At 44.7% G+C, this 23,503-nt stretch overlaps 1 protein-coding gene across 1 annotated transcript in view; it reads left to right on the plus strand.

Moving 5' to 3' along the window:
• Positions 1 to 23,503, plus strand: part of DNHD1 (dynein heavy chain domain 1) — a 74,236-nt gene that overhangs the window by 1,970 nt on the left and 48,763 nt on the right. The window contains exons 2-15 of the mRNA XM_075197629.1: positions 5,346 to 5,510; positions 5,621 to 5,824; positions 7,156 to 7,266; positions 7,411 to 7,567; positions 10,648 to 10,857; positions 11,168 to 11,437; positions 12,260 to 12,335; positions 15,239 to 15,468; positions 16,118 to 16,355; positions 17,778 to 17,935; positions 18,621 to 18,746; positions 20,472 to 20,748; positions 22,757 to 22,884; positions 23,024 to 23,222. Coding sequence (XP_075053730.1) covers positions 5,346 to 5,510; positions 5,621 to 5,824; positions 7,156 to 7,266; positions 7,411 to 7,567; positions 10,648 to 10,857; positions 11,168 to 11,437; positions 12,260 to 12,335; positions 15,239 to 15,468; positions 16,118 to 16,355; positions 17,778 to 17,935; positions 18,621 to 18,746; positions 20,472 to 20,748; positions 22,757 to 22,884; positions 23,024 to 23,222 — 2,549 coding nt within the window. The remainder of the gene's footprint in view (positions 1 to 5,345; positions 5,511 to 5,620; positions 5,825 to 7,155; positions 7,267 to 7,410; positions 7,568 to 10,647; positions 10,858 to 11,167; positions 11,438 to 12,259; positions 12,336 to 15,238; positions 15,469 to 16,117; positions 16,356 to 17,777; positions 17,936 to 18,620; positions 18,747 to 20,471; positions 20,749 to 22,756; positions 22,885 to 23,023; positions 23,223 to 23,503) is intronic.

Raw genomic sequence — 23,503 nt, forward strand, 5'->3', positions numbered from 1 at the left:
TACGGGTGAGAGTATGGCCAGATAATAGGAGGTTGCAGTTTTCAAATCAGGAGATAATGAGAGAATGAATAAGGGTTTTGGTAATGTCCTATGAAAGAAAGGGGCATATTTTGGTAATGTTTCGATGGAGAAGGTGACGTGACAGCACATGGGACAAGGTGTGTGGGGATGAAGCGCAGACAGTGGATTCAGGATGACACTAAGGCAACAGGCTTGGGAACTAAGGGAGATAGTGATATTGTCAACCACGTGTGAGACTGGTTGTAAGAGGAGGAGAAGTTGAGCTTTGTGTTAGATATATTGAGCTTTAGGCAGCATTGGAGGAGATAGAAGAGAGGCAGTTAGTCACATGGGATAAGAGAGAAGTAAAGAGGTCAGGGAAACAGAGGTACATTTGTGTGTTGTTATTATAGATGTGGTAGTGGAGACCGAAAGCATAAGAGTTCATGGAGAGAAGAGGTATAAGGAGAGATACGCAGAGGTCCAAGAACAGAGCCTTGAGTAACTCTACCAGATAGAGGAAGTGGAGGAGCGGATGTGTTCATAGTAGAGACACTGAAGGAGTGTTCAGAAAGGAGGTGAACCTGGAGAAAACAGTTCTTCAAAGGCCAAGGTGTCACGGGCACTAGGAGTTTTACCCAGAATTCACCAGATGTAGCTACACTTACCAGAGGTGCGGACCTCTGGGTAGTGTGGTGAATCAGTGGAACCATACAATAGAATAGAGGAAAGGAATGTCAATAGTATAAATGCTGAGTCTTGGCACCGTGGAACTGAGATGGTACAGCAGATTAGTAAGCAGGATACAATGAGGAAAGAGTCCAAGTGCCTTAGCACGCAGGTAGCATATAGCAGGCCAGTACTTGATAACTGGATAACGTTAGGCAAAGACCAATCAACAATACAGTAGAAGAGTCAGCGACTTGCAGCTATAATACAGAGGCACTTGTAGACTTAGTCCAGCTAATAGGTACCATACGGAGTAGTAGCTATATCACAAGGAAACATGAGTGGTCTACAGCTGCTAGGTTGCACCACAGATGTGTAGAGAAGACTTGTCCAGCGCAGGTGTGTAACGGAATAGCGTGAGTGATGCGCAGTTGGCAGTTTACACCACTGATGAGAAGAGAATACTTGTCCAGGTGCAGGCATATAACAGGGTAGCGTGAGTGGTCTGCGATTGGCAAGTTTTACCACTGATGTGTAGAGAAGCCTTGTCCTAGCGCAGGCATGTAACCGGATAACGTGAGTGGTCTGCAATAGGCAAGTTGTACCAGTGATGTGAAGGGAAGACTTGTCCAGGTGCAGGCATGTAACGGAGTAACGTGAGTGGTCCGCAATAGGCAAGTTTTACCACTGATGTATAGAGGAGACTTGTCTAGGTGCAGGCATGTAACAGAGTAGCGTGAGTGGTCTGCAATTGGCAAGTTTTACCACTGAAGTATAGAGAAGACTTATGCAGGAGCAGGCATATAGCAGAGTAGCGAGAGTAGTCTGCAGCGAGTAAGTTCTACTTCTGATGTGAAGAGGAGACTTGTCCAGGTGCAGGCATATAACGAAGGTAGCGAGAGGAGTCTGCAGCGGGTAAGTTCTACTACTGATGTGGAGAGGAGACTTGTCCAGGTGCAGGCATATAACGAAGGTAGCGAGAGTAGTCTGCAGCGGGTAAGTTCTACTACTGAGGTGAAGAGGAGACTTGTCCAGAAGCAGGCAGGCAACGGAGGTAGCGAGAGTAGTCTGCAGCGGGTAAGTTCTACTACTGATGTGAAGAGGAGACTTGTCCAGAAGCAGGCAGGTAACGGAGGTAGCGAGAGGAGTCTGCAGCGGGTAAGTTCTACTTCTGATGTGAAGAGGAGACTTGTCCAGGTGCAGGCATATAACGAAGGTAGCGAGAGGAGTCTGCAGCGGGTAAGTTCTACTACTGATGTGAAGAGGAGACTTGTCCAGAAGCAGGCAGGCAACGGAGGTAGCGAGAGTAGTCTGCAGCGGGTAAGTTCTACTACTGATGTGGAGAGGAGACTTGTCCAGAAGCAGGCAGATAACGGAGGTAGCGAGAGTAGTCTGCAGCGTGTAAGTTCTACTACCGATGTGGAGAGGAGACTTGTCCAGAAGCAGGCAGATAACGGAGGTAGCGAGAGTAGTCTGCAGCGGGTAAGTTCTACTACTGATGTGAAGAGGAGACTTGTCCAGGAGCAGGCAGATAACGAAGGTAGCGAGAGGAGTCTGCAGCGGGTAAGTTCTACTACTGATGTGAAGAGGAGACTTGTCCACAGCAAACGGATAACACGAGCAGAAACAGGAAACACCTCAGAGTCTCAAGGGAATGAGAACCAAGAACAGGCAAAGGTAATAGGGCAACAGGTGCCTTAAGTACTGAGAGGTGATTAATTAACCAATGAGACTAGAGGCGAGGTCTTAACAGTTCAGGGTTTCTGCACATGCGCAATCTAGTGAAGATGGCGGATGGCCGCGGCTCAGGAGAGGCGCCGGCAGGAGCGAGAGAGACCCATGTCCCAAACTAGAGGCACTAACAGTCCGGTGAGTGACACAAGGGAGTGAAAGTTGTTGGGGAGAAGTGGGTGGTTCACCACATTAAAAGCAGCAAAGAGGTCAAGGAAGATGAGTAGACAGAAGTGACCTCTCAACTTGAGTAGATCATTAATCACTTTAGTGAGGCCAGTCAGTGGAGTGTAAGGGACGGAAGCCCAATTGCAGAGGACTATGAACACAGTGAGTGGAAATAAAGTAGGTCAGGCAGTTGTAGAAAGGCCGCTCAAGTAATTTGGGAGCGAAGGGTAGGATAGAAATAGGGCAGTAGCTGGAGAGAGACAGAGAGTTGAGAGATTATTTCTTGAAAATAGGAGAAATGAGCACATGGTGTCAGTGGAGAGGGGCAGTTTGAACCGGTGAGTTGGAGGTGGAGTTGTGATGGAGCAGGATCGAGATGACATGTTTAGGGGGAAGAGGAATAGAGGAGTGTGAAAACCTTGTCTTCAGTAACTTAGAGAAACAAAGAATAGAGGATGGGTATGTGAGTGGACGAGAAGGTGGGTGTGGGTGATAGCTTGGTCGATAGATTTCTTGATGGATGGTGTTGATTTTATCCTTTAAAATAGGTGGCAAATTCATGAGCAGTGAGGGAAAAGGGGAGGGTGGTGTTCATAGAAGCAAGTTGATGGTGTCAATGAGGTGACAGGGTTGGTTGTCTATGGTGATACTGAAAGCATAGGATAAGAGTGGGTAAATCAGTGGAAAGGAAGGAAGAAAGGAAGACAGGAATTGGGAAATTGTGGTTGGGGAAGGTTAGATGAAATGCGGAGGTGGAGTTAATAGAAAACACAAATTGTGCCATCTGAATGAGACTAAAGGTTCAGGGGGGGATAAATGGAAAGTACAATCCGGGTACAGTAGGAGGCCAATTCCACCACCTTGTCAAGAAGTGTGGGTGAAAGAAATACTCCCATAGGATAGAGCTGCAGGGGACAAGGAGAGGTGGGAAGTGGAGAATTGAGAATAAAGATGGAAGGGTTGGACTTACGTGGTTGGTGGGAAATTTTATTGGGCATCACAATCTTCCTCTCCCCTTAATCCCTCCTTGTCCTACTCCAATAATGTTTCCATCCCCTTCACTCCACAAAGACTGCCCTCACTAAACTCACTAATGAGTTTCTCTGCCAAATCTAAGGGTCACTTCTCCTTGCTCATTCTCCTGGACCTGTCTGCAGCATTTGACACTGCAGACCAGCCTTTCCTCCTGCACACCCTTATATCCATTTGCCTTAATGACCATTCCCGTCTGGATAATTTCCTACCTTTCCAACTGCTCATTCACAGCTTTTTTTCATTTCTACCTTCTGCTCCTCCTCCCCTCCTCTCCCTCTCACTTTTGGGGTTCCACAATCTCTGTCCTCATCCCTCTGTACTTCTCATTGTACACCTCCTCCCTTGTTGAACTAGTCAAATGCTTAAGCTTTTAGCTTCAGCTTCTTTGATTATAACACCCAAATCTAACCCTCCTCTGCTAACATCTACCCTTGTCTCCTCTCTCATGTGTCCAGCTGTCTCTTTGCTATCTGCTCATGGGAGTCCCAACATTATCTAACGCTCAACATGTCTAAAACTGTGGTTATCATTTTCCAAACTTCCTCACATTTCTCACTCTGTGGACAACACTATACTCTCCTCTGCCTCATGGGTGTCATCCTTGACGCCACTTTGGAAGCTGATGGAAAGCCTCACTACTCACATGCAGTCTCTCTCCCAAGCCTGTCACTTCCACCTTTGAAACATCATCAGGATTTCACTCTTCCTCATCCATGAGGATAAGACTTTCCTCACCAAAACTCTTATACACTCATTATCTGTCATCTCAACTACTGCAACCTCTTCCTGTATGGCCTTCCTGTAACCCATCTCTCACCACTAGCAAGACTAATTTTCCTCTGCTGCCGACTCTTCTTCTGCCCTCCAGCCAGTTCCTACACTGGCTACTATGCCCTCCTGAATCCAATTTCTCTGATAACCACACCCTACTCTTGCCTTCAAGAATCCTCAATTCCTGTTCCCCACAGATGAGATACACTCAGACTCTCCACTAGACTCCAAGACTTCCCCTGTGCCAGTGACCACCTGTGTCATACATTTCAATGCCTACCATCAGCGAATCTTTTAAATGCTCTTTAAAGACAAACTTTATGTTCATCAAAGCCTACCAGTTCTCCACCTAACGCCAACCTCACTTGCCCTGCCTCCCTACACCCACATTCTCACTCTGTGTCATCCCCTGTTGTCTTAGCCTTGCCCCTCACATTAGATTGCAAGCTCTCATTGGGCAGTACCCTCCCTCCTCCTGTCTTCTTGTCTCCTCCCACCTCATCCACCTGTGTATACTCGTCTCCTGCCTCCTACATGTTCATTACGACACCTGTCATATACCCTACCTATTACGTATTATGCTTCCGATATGTCCAGTACCTTTCCAGTTGGTACCTTTTGTCACATGTTCTACTTCCCCACTGTACAGTGCTGCAGATGTTTATGGCACCTTAAAAATAAAAGATAGTAATAATATATATATATATATATATATATATATATATACATACACATAACGTTTATTTCCCAAAGAAGCCTTCACCAGCTTACACAACATCCTATCAGAATAAAATAATTTACTATGCTGATTGGTGTACATAAGGAGAAGATGATAAAACAAAAAGAGGACAGTTATGCTACCCCAGGCCCGGGTAGTTCCACACATCTTCTCCCTATTGTGTGTGTGCTCAGCAGCTATTTTCTTTCTCACCTTATTTTTTCTGGGGACTATATTCTTTCTTGTTCCTCAGGGGAGACCCAGTAGTTCCACACCCATGCAGAGAACGAGGGAAGAGCAGAGACAGCATGGGCCATGCGATCGAGGGGTATGAAGCTGCCGAGCTGATGGTAAAGTACAGACACCTGGGGAAAGTCATTTTCTTGTATCTGAACAGAGTGCTCGGGATCCACAGTTGGTAAATATTTTTCGCCCTTCTGCCGTACATAGTATATAATATATGTAGTAAAGTGTCCTTGGGGCCTTTTAGGGGCCCATTTATTTAAACATATCTTGTTTCTACTACAGCCAGTACGACCTTCGTGTTTGTCCTCTCGCCCATGTTCATCCTGAACATTTTGTATTTTCACCATTTGGAATTCTTCATGTGAATCCTCTGAACGGTTCCGAGGTGCAAGAACTTGGGGCCTGGCATCGGGAAGCTGTTCTGTGTCGAGCTCTAAGGAAGATCCCTTTCTACAGAGATTTCCTAATCAGTAGGGTGTTCAGAAGGTAATAAGCTTCCGCACTTCACAAACACTTTTACCCTCCTGATTTCACACATTGGAGTCTTAACCCCACTTACCTGGTCTGGCGGTGTCACCTCATGGCCATCCGTACCCCTCCTGGCCACCTATGGCGCTCTTGAGTCCCGTGCTACTATCTGTAAACAAACACTCCCTGCTGTTATGTGTCATGGGCGTGACCATATTGGATTAAATCACATGATCCATTCTGACAAACCAGTCTCCAGCAACTCCGGTACTGGCTCTGATCCTGGTCTTGACTGCAGTATCTTCTACCAGCATTATCAAGTGCTCTGGTCCTGTCTGCAGTATTTTCTACCAGCATTTCCAAGTGCTCTGTTCCTAGCTGTTGTATCTCCTGTCAGCGGTATCAAGGGCTTATGGTCTTGTCCACGGAACCCTCCTCTTGCTTTCATCTCACACACTTTACTGTGGGTTTAGTCTCCTGTTGGTTGCTTCACAGGGTGCCAGTTCTGAGTCTCCTGTGGTTCGTTCCAGCTCTGACTTCCCTGTAGCAGGCTCTAGGTCTAAGCGTCTGGGTGCAGGTCTCAGTCCTCAGCGTCCCGTGACCAGTTTCAGTACAGAGTTTGCTGCTGCAGATTCCAGTCCTGAGTTCTCTTATTCAAACTCTAGTTCTGAGTTCGTGTCTCAGGCCACTGGTACCACAAAAGCCGTGCCAATCTTCCAGGTAAGGCCCAGAAGCATCCTTAAGGCCCCCAGCTTCAACTACTCATCTAGTAAGCCAGCTAAACCCAAGGGTCCTGATCCAGAACTCCAAAACTTGGCATTCGTGGCACCTGATTTGCGTTACGCGGTGCCAAGTCTTTTACAAATGGTATAGATGGAGAGAAGAACTGTTCCATATTTGGAGAACATATTGTTGAATATTCACCGCTTCAATCATGATAGTGATACCTTCCACCACTGATCACCTCTTCTTGTGATACCACCTGGGATACCTTCTGGCCCTAATCATCTATCCCATCACTATAGTGATACCCTCCAGCATTTATCATCTTTCCCATAACTATAGTGATACATTTCACCTCTAATCACCTCTTCTGTCACTAATGTGATAATGTCAAGCTCTATTTGCCTCTGAATACTGCTGAGATACCCTCCAGACCTACTCATCTCTCCAATCACAATAGGGATACCTTCCAGCAGTAACCACTTCTCCCATCACGATAGTGATACCCTCCAGCATTTATCACCTTTCCCATAACTATAGTGTTACCTTCCAGCACTAATAACAGCTCCGGTTATATTGTGACCCCATCTGGCACTGTGACCCTGATTCCTCACGTGTACTTGCAGGTGGCGGACAATTGTTAAGAGAATTTGGATTCTCAGAAAACAGGACATATTGAACAAGACACTTGTCCTGACAGTGCCTCATTACACAGCGTCCCTGCAGCACTTATACAGGTGTGTATTTCTGAGCCCCAACACGTCACCTCTTATGTATGTTATATTCGTACCCAATATTATATTCCACACAAAAGACATGACACCATATGTACATTGCTGTGTATTGATGTCCCTTCCTTTCCTTACATTATTGGGGTCCAGGCTTCTCCAGGAACTGGCGCAGGTACCGTGGCTTCCCCTCCAACCTTCCTGCTCTTACACTGTTGACCAGTTGGAAATGAGCCTTTTACACCTGAGGTCTGAGGCAAAGAGCCATCTGCATAACTTCCTCACCTTAGTGTCCCGAATCCTGGAGTTGGTGAGATGTGAGACATGGATATTTCAATGAATGATTCTAGAATTTAACAACTACTAAAGAAATAACTTTAAATAAAATTAATTATTGGTAGATTTTTGAGGGTGAATATATAGGCAGTGCTTTGTGTTTTGTCTATAAGTGGCTGTTAGATGTAAGGTTGTGGGGTCCCCCTTCCTGTCACTCACTGTCCTCTATTATTCAGTCAGTTAAACTGCATGTTGGGACGCTTCAGCCATGGAGGCCGGAGACTAAAGCAGAGGAATGAATGAATAGGTGGGTGAGCTTTATCTGCACTGTGATCCAGCCTTGTCTGGTTATGCATGCTGCTGTTAGAGTGAGGCTCAATGTAATGGTCAGGGATAATTAAGTAATTATATTCCATTTTGATGAAACAAACCCTGTAAATTATTGTTTGGCTGTAAGTCGATGGTCTTATATCTTATATATACAGACAATGGGTCCAAATATCTACTTTCCCTACACAATGGATCCATCCTGTCCATCCTGTGACAGGATGGACCTCCTATGCCACCCTGTCCATGTGTTACTGGGGACTAGCTGGGTTTGCCTTGCCACCGTCCCCTTTTCTTTTCTGCCTCAGAAACTCATGTGAGGGGAAAAAAAAATAAAAAAAACTTTAGTCTTTTTCATTAAAGGTCATTTAGAAAGTGCAAAATGTCCATTGTGTAGTGAAAATAGAGATTTGGACCCGTTGTCTGTTTCAGTTTTCACTGTGGCGAACAGGGGTGCTAAGTTAGATGGACATATTTGCGCAGCAGTTTGCACAGGCAGATGGAAGGAGAATGGGGAGTGAAGGCTCTGAAGTAATGGAACCCATTATCCATGTTGCACTTCTGTCTGTTTTTAGGCCCACTATGAGCAATGTAATAATACACTTCATACACATGCTGAATGTAATCAAGTCTTCTCACTCTGAGGGTTAATTTAAGCCAAAAAGGAGAATAAACCTCTGAGTGCTCTAGGAGAAGACCTGTACAGTTAATGTAATGATAGGGAAACGGGTTGCACTTTGACATTTACACTTTTGTCCCTCTCTGCATACATACTTTCCACCTTGATTTGTGTTCACAAGGGGGGCGGGGGCACAGTGGAGGCACCCTGTGACAGGATGAACCTCCTATGCCATCCTGTCACCGTGTTGCTTGGGACCTTCTGGGTTTGCCTTGCCACCGTTACCTTTTCTTTATCCCAAATGCGCCCTCTAACTGCTGCGGGAAGGGCTTTTGCTGCTGCTACCACTAGGCTCCTTCTTGATGTTTGGGGATGTGCGTACATGGAGGGTGATGTTGAGGTTATATGAAGATTTGAGAGTGAACATGAAAGGAGATGTTGACTTGTTTGGAGGTATCTTGATGTTTGGGGATGTACGTATATGGACGGTGATGTTGAGGTTGTATGAAGGTTTGAGAATGTACATGGAAGGAGATGTTGGTTTGTGTGGAGGTATCTTTATGTTTGGGGATGTGAGTACATGGAGGGTGATGTTGGGTTGCACATATGTATCTGGAGGTTTTAGAGTGTACATGGAGGTTGTATGGTGGTATCGGGATGTTTGAGAGTACACATGAAGGGTGATGTTGAGGTTGTATGCAGTATGATAGTTACAGGCTAGGTGGCTCTAGTTTGCATCCTGGAGTTTGGGTTTCTACCCAAAGACAGGTAGAATACATGAGAGCTGTATTCTGCCAGATAGGAACTCAGGAGAGTCTTGTATTTGAATGAGAAGAGATCCAAGACTACGCAAGTGGCCAGTTGGTGACAGGATGGTGTCCTGACCCTGAAGAGCTGGAATCATGCCATGTGGCTGCAGTCACTGGCTCAGGAGAGAACATCAGCAGTACAAGGACTGGGTAACGTTGTGAGTTATCAAAAGTGGTAAGCGGCCTGTACATGGAGGGTGATGTGGAGGTATTGGGTGGTTTCAGAGTGTACATGGAGAGTGATGTGGAGGTATTGGGTGGTTTCAGAGTGTACATGGAGAGTGATGTGGAGGTATTGGGTGGTTTCAGAGTGTACATGGAGAGTGATGTGGAGGTATTGGGTGGTTTCAGAGTGTACATGGAGGGTGATGTGGAGGTATTGGGTGGTTTCAGAGTGTACATGGAGAGTGATGTGGAGGTATTGGGTGGTTTCAGAGTGTACATGGAGAGTGATGTGGAGGTATTGGGTGGTTTCAGAGTGTACCTAGAGAGTGATGTGGAGGTATCGGGTGGTTTCAGAGTGTACATGGAGAGTGTTGTGGAATGTGGAGGTATTGGTGGGTTTGAGAGTGTACATGGAGGGTGATGTGGAGATATTGGGAGGTTTGAGAGTGTACATGGAGAGTGATGTGGAGGTATTGGGAGGTTTGAGAGTGTACATGGAGAGTGATGTGGAGGTATTGGGAGGTTTGAGAGTGTACATGGAGGGTGATGTGGAGATATTGGGAGGTTTGAGAGTGTACATGGAGAGTGATGTGGAGGTATTGGGAGGTTTGAGAGTGTACATGGAGAGTGATGTGGAGGTATTGGGAGGTTTGAGAGTGTACATGGAGAGTGATGTGGAAGTATTGGGAGGTTTGAGAGTGTACATGGAGAGTGATGTGGAAGTATTGGGAGGTTTGAGAGTGTACATGGAGAGTGATGTGGAGGTATTGGAAGGTTTGAGAGTGTACATAGAGTGTGATGTGGAGATATTGGGTGGTTTCAAAATGTACATGGAGGGTGATTGTTGAGGCTGTACAGAGGTATAGATGTATAAATTGAACTCTTGCATCTGCAATAGGACCAACAGCCCTGCTAATAGGGCTGACGTAATTGACAAGTGGACAGTTAGTGCTTCTGGCCTCCATCCTCACAAGTCCGGTGTAGAAGGCAGCCTGTCTATCAGTCAGCATTACTCAGGATCACAACCTTGGAGCCCTATTCCAGATTTCACAGTGTAGCAAAGATTGGACAGTTTTGGGGGTGTAGTTATTGCATTAGAAATATTTGGAGAGATGTAATGTGAATGCTTGTACAATTTAAAACCGGGTTAATTAAAGATTTTTAATTATGCTATGATACTACCCTGACACTCAGGTGAGAGAAGACACATATATCATGGTGAAGACCACACAGAAGGATCTGGAGAAAAGCCCAGAGAAGACCACCAGGAAGAGGTCACACCAGGCTGAGTCCTGGCTGCATAGACTGGGAAATCTGGCTTCTCTATTCGGACACATGGTCTGTCAGAACCTGTGCTCCCTCCTACAGCAGAATATCTGCACCTTCGTTTATGATGTCATCCAGGTCAGAGGCAGATACGCTGCACGCCACCTACATCACTGCACTCTAGTATCACTGCTACACTGCTGTTCCAGTGTCAGAGGTACTCTGCACTGTACATTACTACTACACTACTGTTCCAGTATCAAAGAGATACTCTGCACTGTACATCACTACTACACTGGTGTTCCAGTATCAAAGAGATACTCTGCACTGTACATCACTGCTACACTACTGTTCCAGTATCACAGAGATATTCTACACTGTACATCACTGCTACACTACTGTTCCAGTATCACAGAGATATTCTACACTGTACATCACTACTACACAGTTGTTCCAATATCGCAGAGATACTCTGCACTGTACAGCACTTCTACACTACTATTCCAGTATTATAAGATACTCTTCACTGTACATCACTACTACAGTCATTGCTAATAATCTGTTCTTTACGCAGACAGTACCCCAAACGGGCAAATCTTTCCTGCGAGTCAGCCTGGAGTTTAGTGATCACGGAGAGCTAGTTCTCTGCCCATCTGCTCAGCAAATACAGCAGAACATCGACCAGGCACTGGCGGCCGTACTGGACTCAGTCCTAGAGGTAACTAAATGCAATATATTCACTTACTGCAGCCCCTCCTGTACCTTTCCCACTGATCTTATTAGTCAGGGTCCAAATAACTTGTGCCTCACGAAATACTGCCTCCTCAACCACCCCACCCCTCAGAGAATACTGCCCCCCAACTACCACACACCTCCCAGAATACTGCCCCCAACTACCCCACGTCTCCCAGAATACTGCCCCCAACCACCCCACATCTCCCAAAATATTGCCCCCAACCACCGTACACTTCCCAGAATACTACCCCCCAACTACCACACACCTCCCAGAATACTACCCCCCAACTACCCCACACCTCCCAGAATACTGCCCCCCAACTACCCCACGCCTTCCAGAATACTGCTCCCAAACATCCCACACCTCCCAGAATACTGCCTCCAACCACCTCACACCTCCCAGAATACTGCCTCCACAACCACCCCACACCCCCCAGAATACTGCCTCCAACCACCTCACACCTCTCAGAATACTGCCTCCACAACCACCCCACACCTCCCAGAATATTGCCCCCAACCACCCCACACCTCCCAGAATACTGCCTCCTCAACCACCCCACACCTCCCACAAAACTAACCCCCAAAACACCCCCACCTCCCAGAATACTGCACTCCAACCACCTCACATCTCCCAGAATACTAACAATACTAACCAAACAACCACTCCACACATCACACAATACTGCCCCCCAACCATCACACACCTCACAGAACACAATACGTTACATGTCTTGAAGCCCCATCATATAGCTGTTGGTCATCAGAGACCAAATGTCGTCCATGAAACATTCTTTTCACTCCACAGGTGACTGATATATTTGTCCTAAATCAGCCCAAGCCGTCTTCATTTTCTGCCATGATGGATCCTCCTGCAGAACACGGTAATTTGAAATGACATGTTTTAACATGTCTTATCTATATGTCATGGTCCAGCAGAAAGCAGTTCATGTTCTCCTCCAGCACTGTTGAGGTACACATCATTACCAAATCCCCTTTCTCTATGAGGTCAGGCTCATGGCTAACACCTCCTCTCCTGTTGTTAGGCTTATGACTTATATCTCCTCTACTGAGGACAGGCTTATGAATAATATCTCCTGTCCTAAAGTCAGGTGTCTCTTCTGCTTAGGACAGACTTGTTGCAAACATCTCCTCTACTAAGGTCAAGAATCTCTTTTGCTGAGGTCAGGCTGATTACAAACATCTCCTCTACTGAGGTCAGGCTTATGGTTAGCATCACTTCTACTGAGGTCAGGCTTGTTACAAACATCTTTTCTACGAAGTCAAGCATCTCTTCCACTGAGGTGAGGCTTATGGTCAACATCACTTCTACTGAGGTCAAGTTTGTTACAAACATCTCTACTACTGAGACCAGGTATCTCTTCTACTGAAGTCAGACATCTCTTCAACTGAGGTCAGGCTTGTGACAAACATATCCTCTGAGGTCAGGTGTCTTCTACTGAGGTCAGGCTTGTGACCAAAATCTCTACTGCTGAGGTCAGAAGTCTTTCCAACATATCCTCTATTGAGGAAAGGCATCTCTTTTATTGAGGTCAGGCATCTCTTTTATTGAGGTCAGGCATCTCTTCTACAGAGGCCAGACTTGTGAGCAACCTCTCCTCTTCTTAGCTCAGGTGTCTTTTACTGAGGTTAGACTTGTTACCAAAATATCCTCTACTGAGGTCAAGCATCTCTTCTACTGAAGTCAGGCTTCTTGCCAACTCCTCTTTGTCATCGGTCGCCCCTGTGCCCTTCCATCTACACAGGGACGGACACCTTCTCTGCTCCTTGAAGCCGCGTCTGGTTGCCAGGTAACCAGATGCACAAAGCCCGGCCTGCTGGTAGGTTCCTCTGCTGCTGACTCCCCTCTCCTCAGCACTATTTAAGAGGAAGACTCTGGCACCATTAGGATGCCAGAGTATTAGGTCTAACCAGTCTTGAGGCATCTATGAACTTGCACTACTTTTGGTCTGATTCCATGGTTCCTGACTCGGCTTGTTCTGACTCACCTTCTGGATTTCCCCTTTGGTTCTGCAAGACCTCTCTGCTATTTGACCCTGGCCAGTTTGACTAATCTTTTGGATCCTCCTTGTGTACTGTGCAGTCCGTACGGCTTGACTATGGATTCTCTCACTATCTGTTTACCTCCATCTATCTCACTGATTGCCCTCCTGGAGAACCGCAATCTGCATGTCTCTTGCAGCTAAACCCAAACTCCCATGCAGGGGTCCCTGGTGAAGACCAGAGGCACGTTAGAATCTGTGCCTCAAGATAGGGCTGAGCCAATATCAACAGATAACTCCAGTAACCTGACACTCCTCTACTGAAATCGGGTGTCTCTTATACTGAGGTCTGGTATTTTATATCTCTACTGAGATCAGGCTTATGGCCAACATCTCTTCAACTGATATCAGACTTGTGACCAACATCTCTTCTACTGAGGGCAGGTGACTCTTCCACTGAGGTCAGGTGACTCTTCCACTGAGATCAGGTAACTCTTCCACTGAGGTCAGACGACTCTTCCACTGTGGTGAGGCCTTTGGCTAATATCTCCTCTACCAAGCTCAGGTGTATTCTTTACTGAGATGTTGTGGTCCAAGGCATTGCATAGTATGAGGTCTCTTGCTGTATCCCTGCATGTCTGAATAGAAATAGGTTATAATTAATAGCTGTGGTATATATTAAGTGATGAGCTGAAATTCTGCTAAAGTTCTTCTTATTATTAATGATCAGAGAGAGCACCTTTCTGACGTCCAGGAATAGGCCCAGGTTCTGAAGCTTTAGAAATGTTTGTGTTAGAGGATGGTACCGTGATATCTGCAGATGAGTGGAATATGTCTGAGAGCAAAGATAGCAAAAATTATTTATTGGTGAAACTTCAACAGCCGATTAGTGATGATCATGGTGGCGTTCAGTGTAGTAATTTGCCAGATGAAGATGTCTCAGAGCTTGGGAAGACTGGTTTCCTCCCACTGCATACCTACTGTCTCATCAATGTATAACACTCAATAGAACAATGTTACGTCACGTCCTTTCAGTATATCGGGTAATTGGTGCGCCAGCAACACATATAGTGAAAATTCTTTTTTTGCATACATGAACATTTCCGAACTGAGCTTGCACATAGTCATTTTGCATTATGTTTCCCTGCGTCCATTTATACCTGGAGAGGGGCAGACATTGGTGTAGGACGAGATGTGGATGCATCAGCAGTTACGCCTTTTAGCATGATGTCAATCAGCAGCTCAATCTATCCCGATTGATCGATTGTGTATCGGTCCCTCCAGCATGTAGCACATAAAACCTTTGTGATATTATATGCCTTCCCAGGCACCAATCTCTCTTGTGCATATGACATTTCATTACATTAATATAATGTGTAAAAATAAGGTACCACGACTTGCACCTTTCTTGCGAACACCCTCTGCGCTTCCTATGCGTTATTGTGGGGTGTAAGTATACAGACTTGTACTCCTGATGTACGTCGTCGAAAGTTCTACTGTTATACAGCCGGATGAATCATGAGATAGGTCTGATTGAACATATGCATGTAAATATGCCCCCATATAATGATGTCTTGCCATTGTATAACATTATGTATAATACATAGAATGTATCATAGTAGTAACATGTCATATATTATGTATGAGAGAGGGTCAGTAATTTTTATTCTGTACTGAGCAACAGCTGAGAGCCCTCTGCTGTTACAGAAGGAATGATAAACGTTCTGTCTGTAATAATGAACACATCAGCTGTGTTACCTCTGAAATAACAGTTTATGTTTTAGGGTCTCCTCTACACTCTCTCCTGAGAAGGGAGCAGCTTCGGAAAGTTATCCCTGCACCAGCGCCCCCATCTGCTGAAAGCATAAACATAGAGAGAAATAAAGAACTGAGTGTTCAAGGGCAGTTGCTGAGGGCTAATTATCTGCCCCTGAATTTCCATTCCCTGCACTACATGTTAAACAGTGACCATTCCATTCAGCAGGCCAGAGAGACACTGAGGAGACTACTGGAGGTAAGCGAGGGAAGGCAGAAGCTGATGTAGGGGAGGGAATAATGGCAGAGGCTGCTGGAGGAGAGTAAGACAGGGCAGAGGCTGCTGGAGGGGAGCAAGAAAGGGCAAAGGCTGCTGGAGGAGAGGGAGCGAGGGCAGAAGCTGATGGAGGAGAGCGAGAGAGGGCAGAGGCTGCTGGAGGAGAGTTAGAGAGGGCAGAGGCTGCTGGAGGGGAGCAAGAAAGGGCAAAGGCTGCTGGAGGAGAGGGAGCGAGGGCAGAGGCTGCTGAAGGAGAGCGAGAAAGGGCAGAGGCTGCTGGAGGAGAGTGAGAAAGGGCAGAGGCTGCTGGAAGAGAGCGAGAGAGGGCAGAGGCTGCTGGAGGAGAGTTAGAGAGGGCAGAGGCTGCTGGAGGAGAGCGAGAGAGGGCAGAGGCTGCTAGAGGAGAGTTAGAGAGGGCAGAGGCTGCTGGAGGAGAGCGAGAGAGGGCAGAGGCTTCTAGAGGAGAGTTAGAGAGGGCAGATGCACCTGGAAGGGAGAGAGAGAGAGGGCAGAGGCTGCTGGAGGGGAGCGAGAGGGCAGAGGGTGCTGGAGGAAAGTGTGAGTGGGCAGAGGCTGCTGTAGGGATGGGAGAGAAGGCTCTGGCTATTTGTGATTATTGTTTGTTTTGCAGGCATCCCTGATGGAGGTCATGCAGTTTTGTGAAGAAAACTCGTGGTTACACGAGATTCACCACTATGTACAGTCCTGGTCTTCCCAAGTTCTAGAGAAGCTATCTGCCAGCTCTGCAGGGGAGTATGAAGATCTGGTCCTCAAACTTCAGCACTGGGAACAAAGAGTCCATGGAGTGAGAGAATGTATCACTACTCCCTTGCTGGAGGTCTGCTGTGCTGCTATCCACACAAAGACAGGTAAGCTAACCAGATCCTTGTACGTGGTGTCCTGTCTGATGGACCATGCAGAATACCCCTTTGAGTTACGGGAAGTGGACTTCTGGCTGATGAGCTGAAGACAACTGTAAGGATCATTATTGGGGATACAGCCTGGTTAGTGACCCCACTCTCTGGATTATTCTACGCCATAGGCCACATTTGGGTGAAATCTCCTGATCTAGTGAGTTTTGTCATTATATTGCTGGTGGAGTGTCTAGAGCAGGGGTGGCCAACCAGTCAAAGCCCAGTACATCAAAGAGCCAACTTTACCTTTTTATATGTGTGTGCATATACATATACCCTGTATAAATATGTGCATACATACCGTACACACATACATTGAAAATATAACATAATTTACAATAACCTGGTAAGCAAAAAAACAAAATATCCAACACATTGCCAAAATGTTCAGAATAATCATAAAATCATCCCCACTTTCTACTAGATCCCACCACATGCTCCTTAAATGCCTTCAAATCTACCCAAATTCCCCATACATACCACCAGAAGTTCACAAATGCCCCTTAAATACCCATCAACCTGCCCCACTTGCCATCAGATGTACCCAAATTCACCATACCTGCCATCAGACCTCCCATATACTCCATACATGCCAATCACCCCCCCCCCCACTCCCCCCCCCCCCCCCCACACACACACACACACATGCCTAAGACCTACACACATTCCATCATATCTCCACAAATACCATCACATCTCCTTACATGCCCATCAGCCTCTTCACATGCTGTTGGATCTCACATGCCCCTTACTTGCCTGCACAGAGGAAGGAGGAAGAGAACACTACACTCTATCCTCCTTCCCTGATTGGACTGTCTGTGACACTCTGGCCTCTCTGCATTGTTCAGAGGAGGCCACAAGACGAGGCTGTTCTCGATCAGTCTAGCAGCGGAATATTTTTCAATCTCCCACTATCGGTGCATGGTCAACTATACTTCATTGATGCTCCTGGCCAGGAGCCACATTTCAAAGCTCAAAGAGCCACATGAGACATCTGATTCTGGCCCTGTTCTGATCACATATGGAGGAGAATCTTTAGAGTACGTTGCTTTGTCATCCTTTCTCTTCTCATGTCTAGAGCCCATAACCCCAACATCTCTTATAGTCCTCTTATGGTGGCTGGCTCTATGAAAATACAATTTCACTATAGATGCATCAGGTCTAGTAGAACATATAGTTGTTACAGGATGAAATGTAATTCTTTCCACATGTTTTAGCTTTGTTCACATTCTCCCCATATTTACTTCCTTGATCCAGTAGACTCCGATGTCTATAGTAAAGGCAGAACCAGATGTTGTTGTGGTTCCCTCTATATGGGCATGTCCTGCAGTAAGTGGTTGTTTGTATGGTGGTCTTATGTCTGATTAATTTTCTTAGGTCCAGGTCTGGACTCCATAATTCAGGATATACTTGGTCTTCTGACTTCAGAAGTGGCTTTCCGCTCACAAGGTCTCATCGAAGAGTTAAGTCAAGTTCTAGAGATCTTCAAAGCAGTTAGCGCAGATTCCCCGTCCTTTTCCAAGTGTGCTCACAAGGTGAGGTGATACGTGCAAGGGTAGAATGCAAGTGGCCAGTTAGTAAGAGGATCTTATGAGTAAAAGGTGAGAGAGGGCCATTACTGAGTGGGTTCTATAACTGGCCTTTTATTAAATAGTTAGACCACAGTTAATTTATCTTTCAATTCAAGTTTCACCCCAGTTAACGTCACCCCACTCAGTGAGATTTTCAAGTAGATCTTCATTAGAAATTCTTTGAGGAATAACAGACACAAACATGTCTGCATCTTCTAAGTGAGGGAGAATCACTATGTTTCAGAAGGAGACTGGAGTTACTTATAAATAAATATTTATTTACCAAATTGGCAGACAAGAGTAATAGATATACAACACGAGGTCCTGTTCTAAGTGTTTTTTATGAGGTTCTGAGTGGACTTTTAGAGCCTTTAGAGCAGCAATTCCATGATAAAATCAGGTGCATTTTATGTCATATAAACCACTGTGACCAACTACAAGAAGAACGTTGGTATTTAGGTCACTCTTCTATAGCCACAGACAGAAGGAAAAATGTTTTTATATTTTATATATATTTCAATGTACTTGTTCCTAGTTCCATTTTATTGTGATTGCTGATTAATGTTTCCCCACTGCTATGTAATATATACCGGTATATATATTGCTATATAGTGTCCCCCAGCGGCCTCAGTCTGATCATTACTTATAGGTTGACGAGTACACAAAGAAGAGGGAGGAGTTAGAAGAGCGCATTAAATATGTAAACTCCCTGAGTGATATCATTCGAATGTATTATCGACAACCCACCGCCGAAGAGCAGAATGTGAAGCGCAAGGTGAGGGGGGCAGTAGCAAGAGGTCTCTGCAGAACGTCAGGGTGTGGGCGCCATAAGTGTTTCATATTTCATGACTGTACCACACAAAGCTCTGCAATGTGATATGTAGTTACAAATATAGTAGGGAGATGATATGTAGCGTGATATATAGTTACAGGTATGGTAGGGGTGTGCTATGTAGTGTGATATGTAGTTACAGGTATAGTAGGGGTGTGATATGTAGTTACAGGTATATAGGGGTGTGATATGTAGTGTGATATGTAGTTACAGGTATATTAAGTGTATGATATGTGGTGTGATATGTAGATACAGGTATAGTAGGGGTGTGATATGTAGTTACAGGTATATAGGGGTGTGATATGTAGTGTGATATGTAGTTACAGGTATATTAAGTGTATGATATGTGGTGTGATATGTAGATACAGGTATAGTGGGGGTGTGATATGTAGTTAAAGGTATATTAGGGGTGTGATATGTAGTTACGGGTATTGTATGGGGATGATATGTGGTGTGATATGTGGTTACAGGTATGGTAGGGGTGTGATATGTGGTGTGATATATAGTTACAGGTATGGTAGGGGTGTGATATGTGGTGTGATTTGTAGTTACAGGTATGGTAGAGGTGTGATATGTAGTTACAGGTATAGTAGGGGTGGTGATATATGGTGTGATATGTAGTTACAGGTATATTAGGGGTGTGATATGTAGTTACAGGTATATTAGGGGTGTGATATGTAGTTACAGGTATTGTAAGGGGATGATATGTGGTGTGTTATGTAGTTACAGGTATTGTAGGGGTGTGATATGTGGTTACAGGTATGGTAGGAGATGATATGTGGTGTGATATATAGTTACAGGTATGGTAGGGGTGTGATATATAGTTACAGGTATATTAGGGGTATGATATGTAGTTACAGGTATTGTAGGGGTGTGATATGTAGTTACAGGTATTGTAGGGGTGTGATATGTAGCGTGATATGTAGTTACAGGTATTGTAGGGGTGTGATATGTGGTTACAGGTATGGTAGGGGATGATATGTGGTGTGATATGTAGTTACAGGTATAGTAGAGGTGTGATATGTGGTGTGATATATAGTTACAGATATGGTAGGGGTGTGATATATAGTTACAGGTATATTAGGGGTATGATATGTAGTTACAGGTAATGTAGGGGTGGGATATGTAGTTACAAGTATTGTAGGGGTGTGATATGTAGTTACAGGTATTGTAGGGGTATGATATGTGGTGTGGTGTGATGTGTAGTTATAGGTATAGTAGGGGTGTGATATATAGTTACAGGTATAGTAGGTGTGTGATATGTAGTTACAGGTATGGTAGGGGTATGATATGTGGTGTGGTGTGATATGTAGTTCCAGGTATTGTAGAGGTGTGATATGTGGTGTGATATGTAGTTATAGGTATAGTAGGGGTGTGATATATAGTTACAGGTATAGTAGGTGTGTGATATGTAGTTACAGGTATGGTAGGGGTATGATATGTGGTGTGGTGTGATATGTAGTTCCAGGTATTGTAGAGGTGTGATATGTGGTGTGATATGTAGTTATAGGTATAGTAGGGGTGTGATATATAGTTACAGGTATAGTAGGTGTGTGATATGTAGTTACAGGTATGGTAGGAGTGTGATATGTAGTATATGTTATAAGGGGGGGATGAATGCTCTTTTTAGAAGAGACTTTGATAATGATGGGCTTCTCATCTCCTCAGTTGATTGACACGTGGGACAGGTTCCATCATTATTTGAGGATAGCTGCAGAATTCCTGAATGGTCACCTCTCTTCCATGTCCACCGTCTTGGAGCAGTCCTTCCTGCGCTGCTACAGAGAGGCAGAAGATCTGATTGCGGCAGCCTCCTCCCCCATGTTCCTGGACCCCTCTCAGAACGTGGCTCTGAGACTGAGAGATCTGGGAACGCTTCGCCAGAACTTGCACTCTCGTCTAGTCCAGCTGCGGGATTTCAGCCACTCACGACAGGTCTTACAAGGTGAGCGGAACCTAGGATTGCTCCTCGTCTTTTGTCTTCCACTTATCGGCCTTTAGCGAGGTCCTTGTATATCTAAGTTCCTCTGTTCCACAATACATATCTAGTGAAACAATGGAAGGAGTTTCAGAGAGTTTTATATTTTACTCCAGACTTACAGTGTGATAATAAGAAACTTCTATTCTAGAGCGGCCACATTCAGGAAAAGAGATTTATAGGCACAGGAGAGGCGAATTTCCATAGTAAATCTCTCTAACGCATTATTTTCGGTTCAGAAAAACCCAGGCCTGTCTTTCCCATTGGGCACGCAGGGCAACTGCCCGGGGGCCCCACGTGCATAGGGGCCCCTTAGCCAGGGCTCTGAAGTAATTAAGAAATAAAAAAAACAACTTACCATTTTGCGGTCACTCGGCGGCGATCTGGCTCCTTCCTTCTTCCCTGCTGCACTCGCACTGAATGAGGAGCGCACCGAGAGGAACCACGACGCGACGGACAAGCAAGCATGGAAGAAAGAACACAGAAAACAAAAAAGAAGAGAAGAAGGTGATAGAAAGCTAAGTGAAGGGGGACAAATAGGAGAATAATGGAGGGCACAGCGTCTGATACAGGGGGAGACTAGAACCATGATGAAGGGGGGCAAACAGGAAAAAAACATTTATGTGGATTAATCTCTGTAGTATAGCATGTTTTTTTAATGTTTAAACACTGACTTTTTAAGCAGGTAACAATAAATATAAACTTAATTTTATCGATAATTTACATTTTTATTCCTGTGAGTGGTTGTGTTGGTAGGGGCCCCAGTGCACTGCTTTGCCCGGGGGCCCATAATGTTTTTAAGATGGCCCTGGAAGAACCCCGTCCCTAATCCTCCTGTAACAGCTGAAGAGACATGTTTTCCATTTTCCCATGTTCCTAATGTGTTTCCAAGTCTGGAATTTTCATTGCCTCTTAGATTTGTCTACATAAGTATGGATAAACACACACTGAGCTATATTAATTACAGATGTAATAAGTATAGTAGACGTAGGATATGTAATATGATTTCTAATAATGAGTCCTGATTACCTGATGATTAATGATTACCTAAAGGACTACAGAAAAAAAAATATTTTTTTTTTCTTCTTTTTTTCATTCATGAATGAAACTTATTGTAACCAGTGGGCTGTGGGATTGGTCTCCATGTGTTTCTTCATACATACATACCGAGGGCTAATATAGATTTGAGGCCGTTAAATTTTCTATAGACAAATAATAGTCTTTGGGGAGGGGAAAGGCCCAGGATGGGTTCTGTCAATAAAATTCTCCAATGCCCTTGTAAAATTGGTTTTATTCCGAAGAAGCACTGTAGCTGGTAATATAAGGACGTTGTCGTTTTCATGGTGGAATAGAATTCTGATCAAGAACGGATATGTCACTCCATCTAAGTGATATACTCCTGCTGCTGCATGATTAATATGTTATAATAAGAATAACATCTGTCAAATAATTTTTGCGCAGGGATTGTTGTACATAAATTTTCCCAGAAATGCAGTTACTTCACATTCTCACAACTTGAGAGTAACGTAAACTACTATCTTTCCATTTTGGGTGAGGAAATTTGATGTACAAATTTGTTTGACTTGTCTTTCTTAAAAACCTTGACTGAGGTGACATGTCCATTATTTGCTGCCTATAATAGTAAATCAAAAAAGTCTTATTTCTATTTATTTTAAATGTAAATGTGATATGTCAATTATTATAATTCAAATGCCAGATTCAGTGCCAATCTGTATTAAAAGTTTGTCATCTATGTATTATCTGTATTATATAATGTTATCCAAGAAAATTCATCAATTGTAAATAAAATTAAACTCCCAACACCACTGAAAAGGATTTGATAGTTAGGGAAAAACCCAGTGCCCATCGCTGTGCCTCTCATCTGTACATATCAAAAATATTAATAATTAGTTTATATATCTATACATTTCATAGTATATACATTCAGTTTATTCACCCATGTATCTGTCTATAGGTAAAACCTTTGACATCTCGGACATTGCTGTTGGGGAACAGCAGATCCAGGCACGACAAGACTCATGGAAGCTGCTATCTAGGTGCCGAGAGCAGATTAAAGCTTGGAAACTCAGCCCCTTTGTTAAGGTAACCTGGACCTCTGCTATTGACTCACACAGTGCAATATCCTTCAGCATGGTATAAGTAGTGCAGTGTCCCTCAGCAGGGAGCGAGGGATGCAGTGTCCTGCTGATAGTGTTTGTCACCTCACAGAATCTATCTACAGGTAAACATTGACCAGATGAGAGAGAAACTGCAACACTGGGAGAAGAGTCTGCAAGATCTGGGCTTGTTACTGCCGCAGGGTGACCCCATTTTGGAAAGTGTTAGCGGGAGCTTGCAGGATTTCTCTCAACACCTCCCACTACTCCAGTCATTACTGAACCCTGCACTAACTCACAAGCACTGGGCGTCCATTTTTACTGGTAAATTTTTTTGAGTGAGAGGAGGAAGGATGGAATAATACACATATTACATAACTGCAGTGTGAGAGGAGGAAGGATGGAATAATACACATAATACATAACTGCAGTGTGAGAGGAGGAAGGATGGAATAATACACATATTACATAACTGCAGTGTGAGAGATGGAGGGATGGAATAATACACATAATACATAACTGCAGTGTGAGAGGAGGAAGGATGGAATAATACACATATTACATAACTGCAGTGTGAGAGATGGAGGGATGGAATAATACACATA

Source organism: Mixophyes fleayi, chromosome 2 (genome assembly GCF_038048845.1).
Source record: "Mixophyes fleayi isolate aMixFle1 chromosome 2, aMixFle1.hap1, whole genome shotgun sequence".
Classification (NCBI taxonomy): domain Eukaryota; kingdom Metazoa; phylum Chordata; class Amphibia; order Anura; family Limnodynastidae; genus Mixophyes; species Mixophyes fleayi.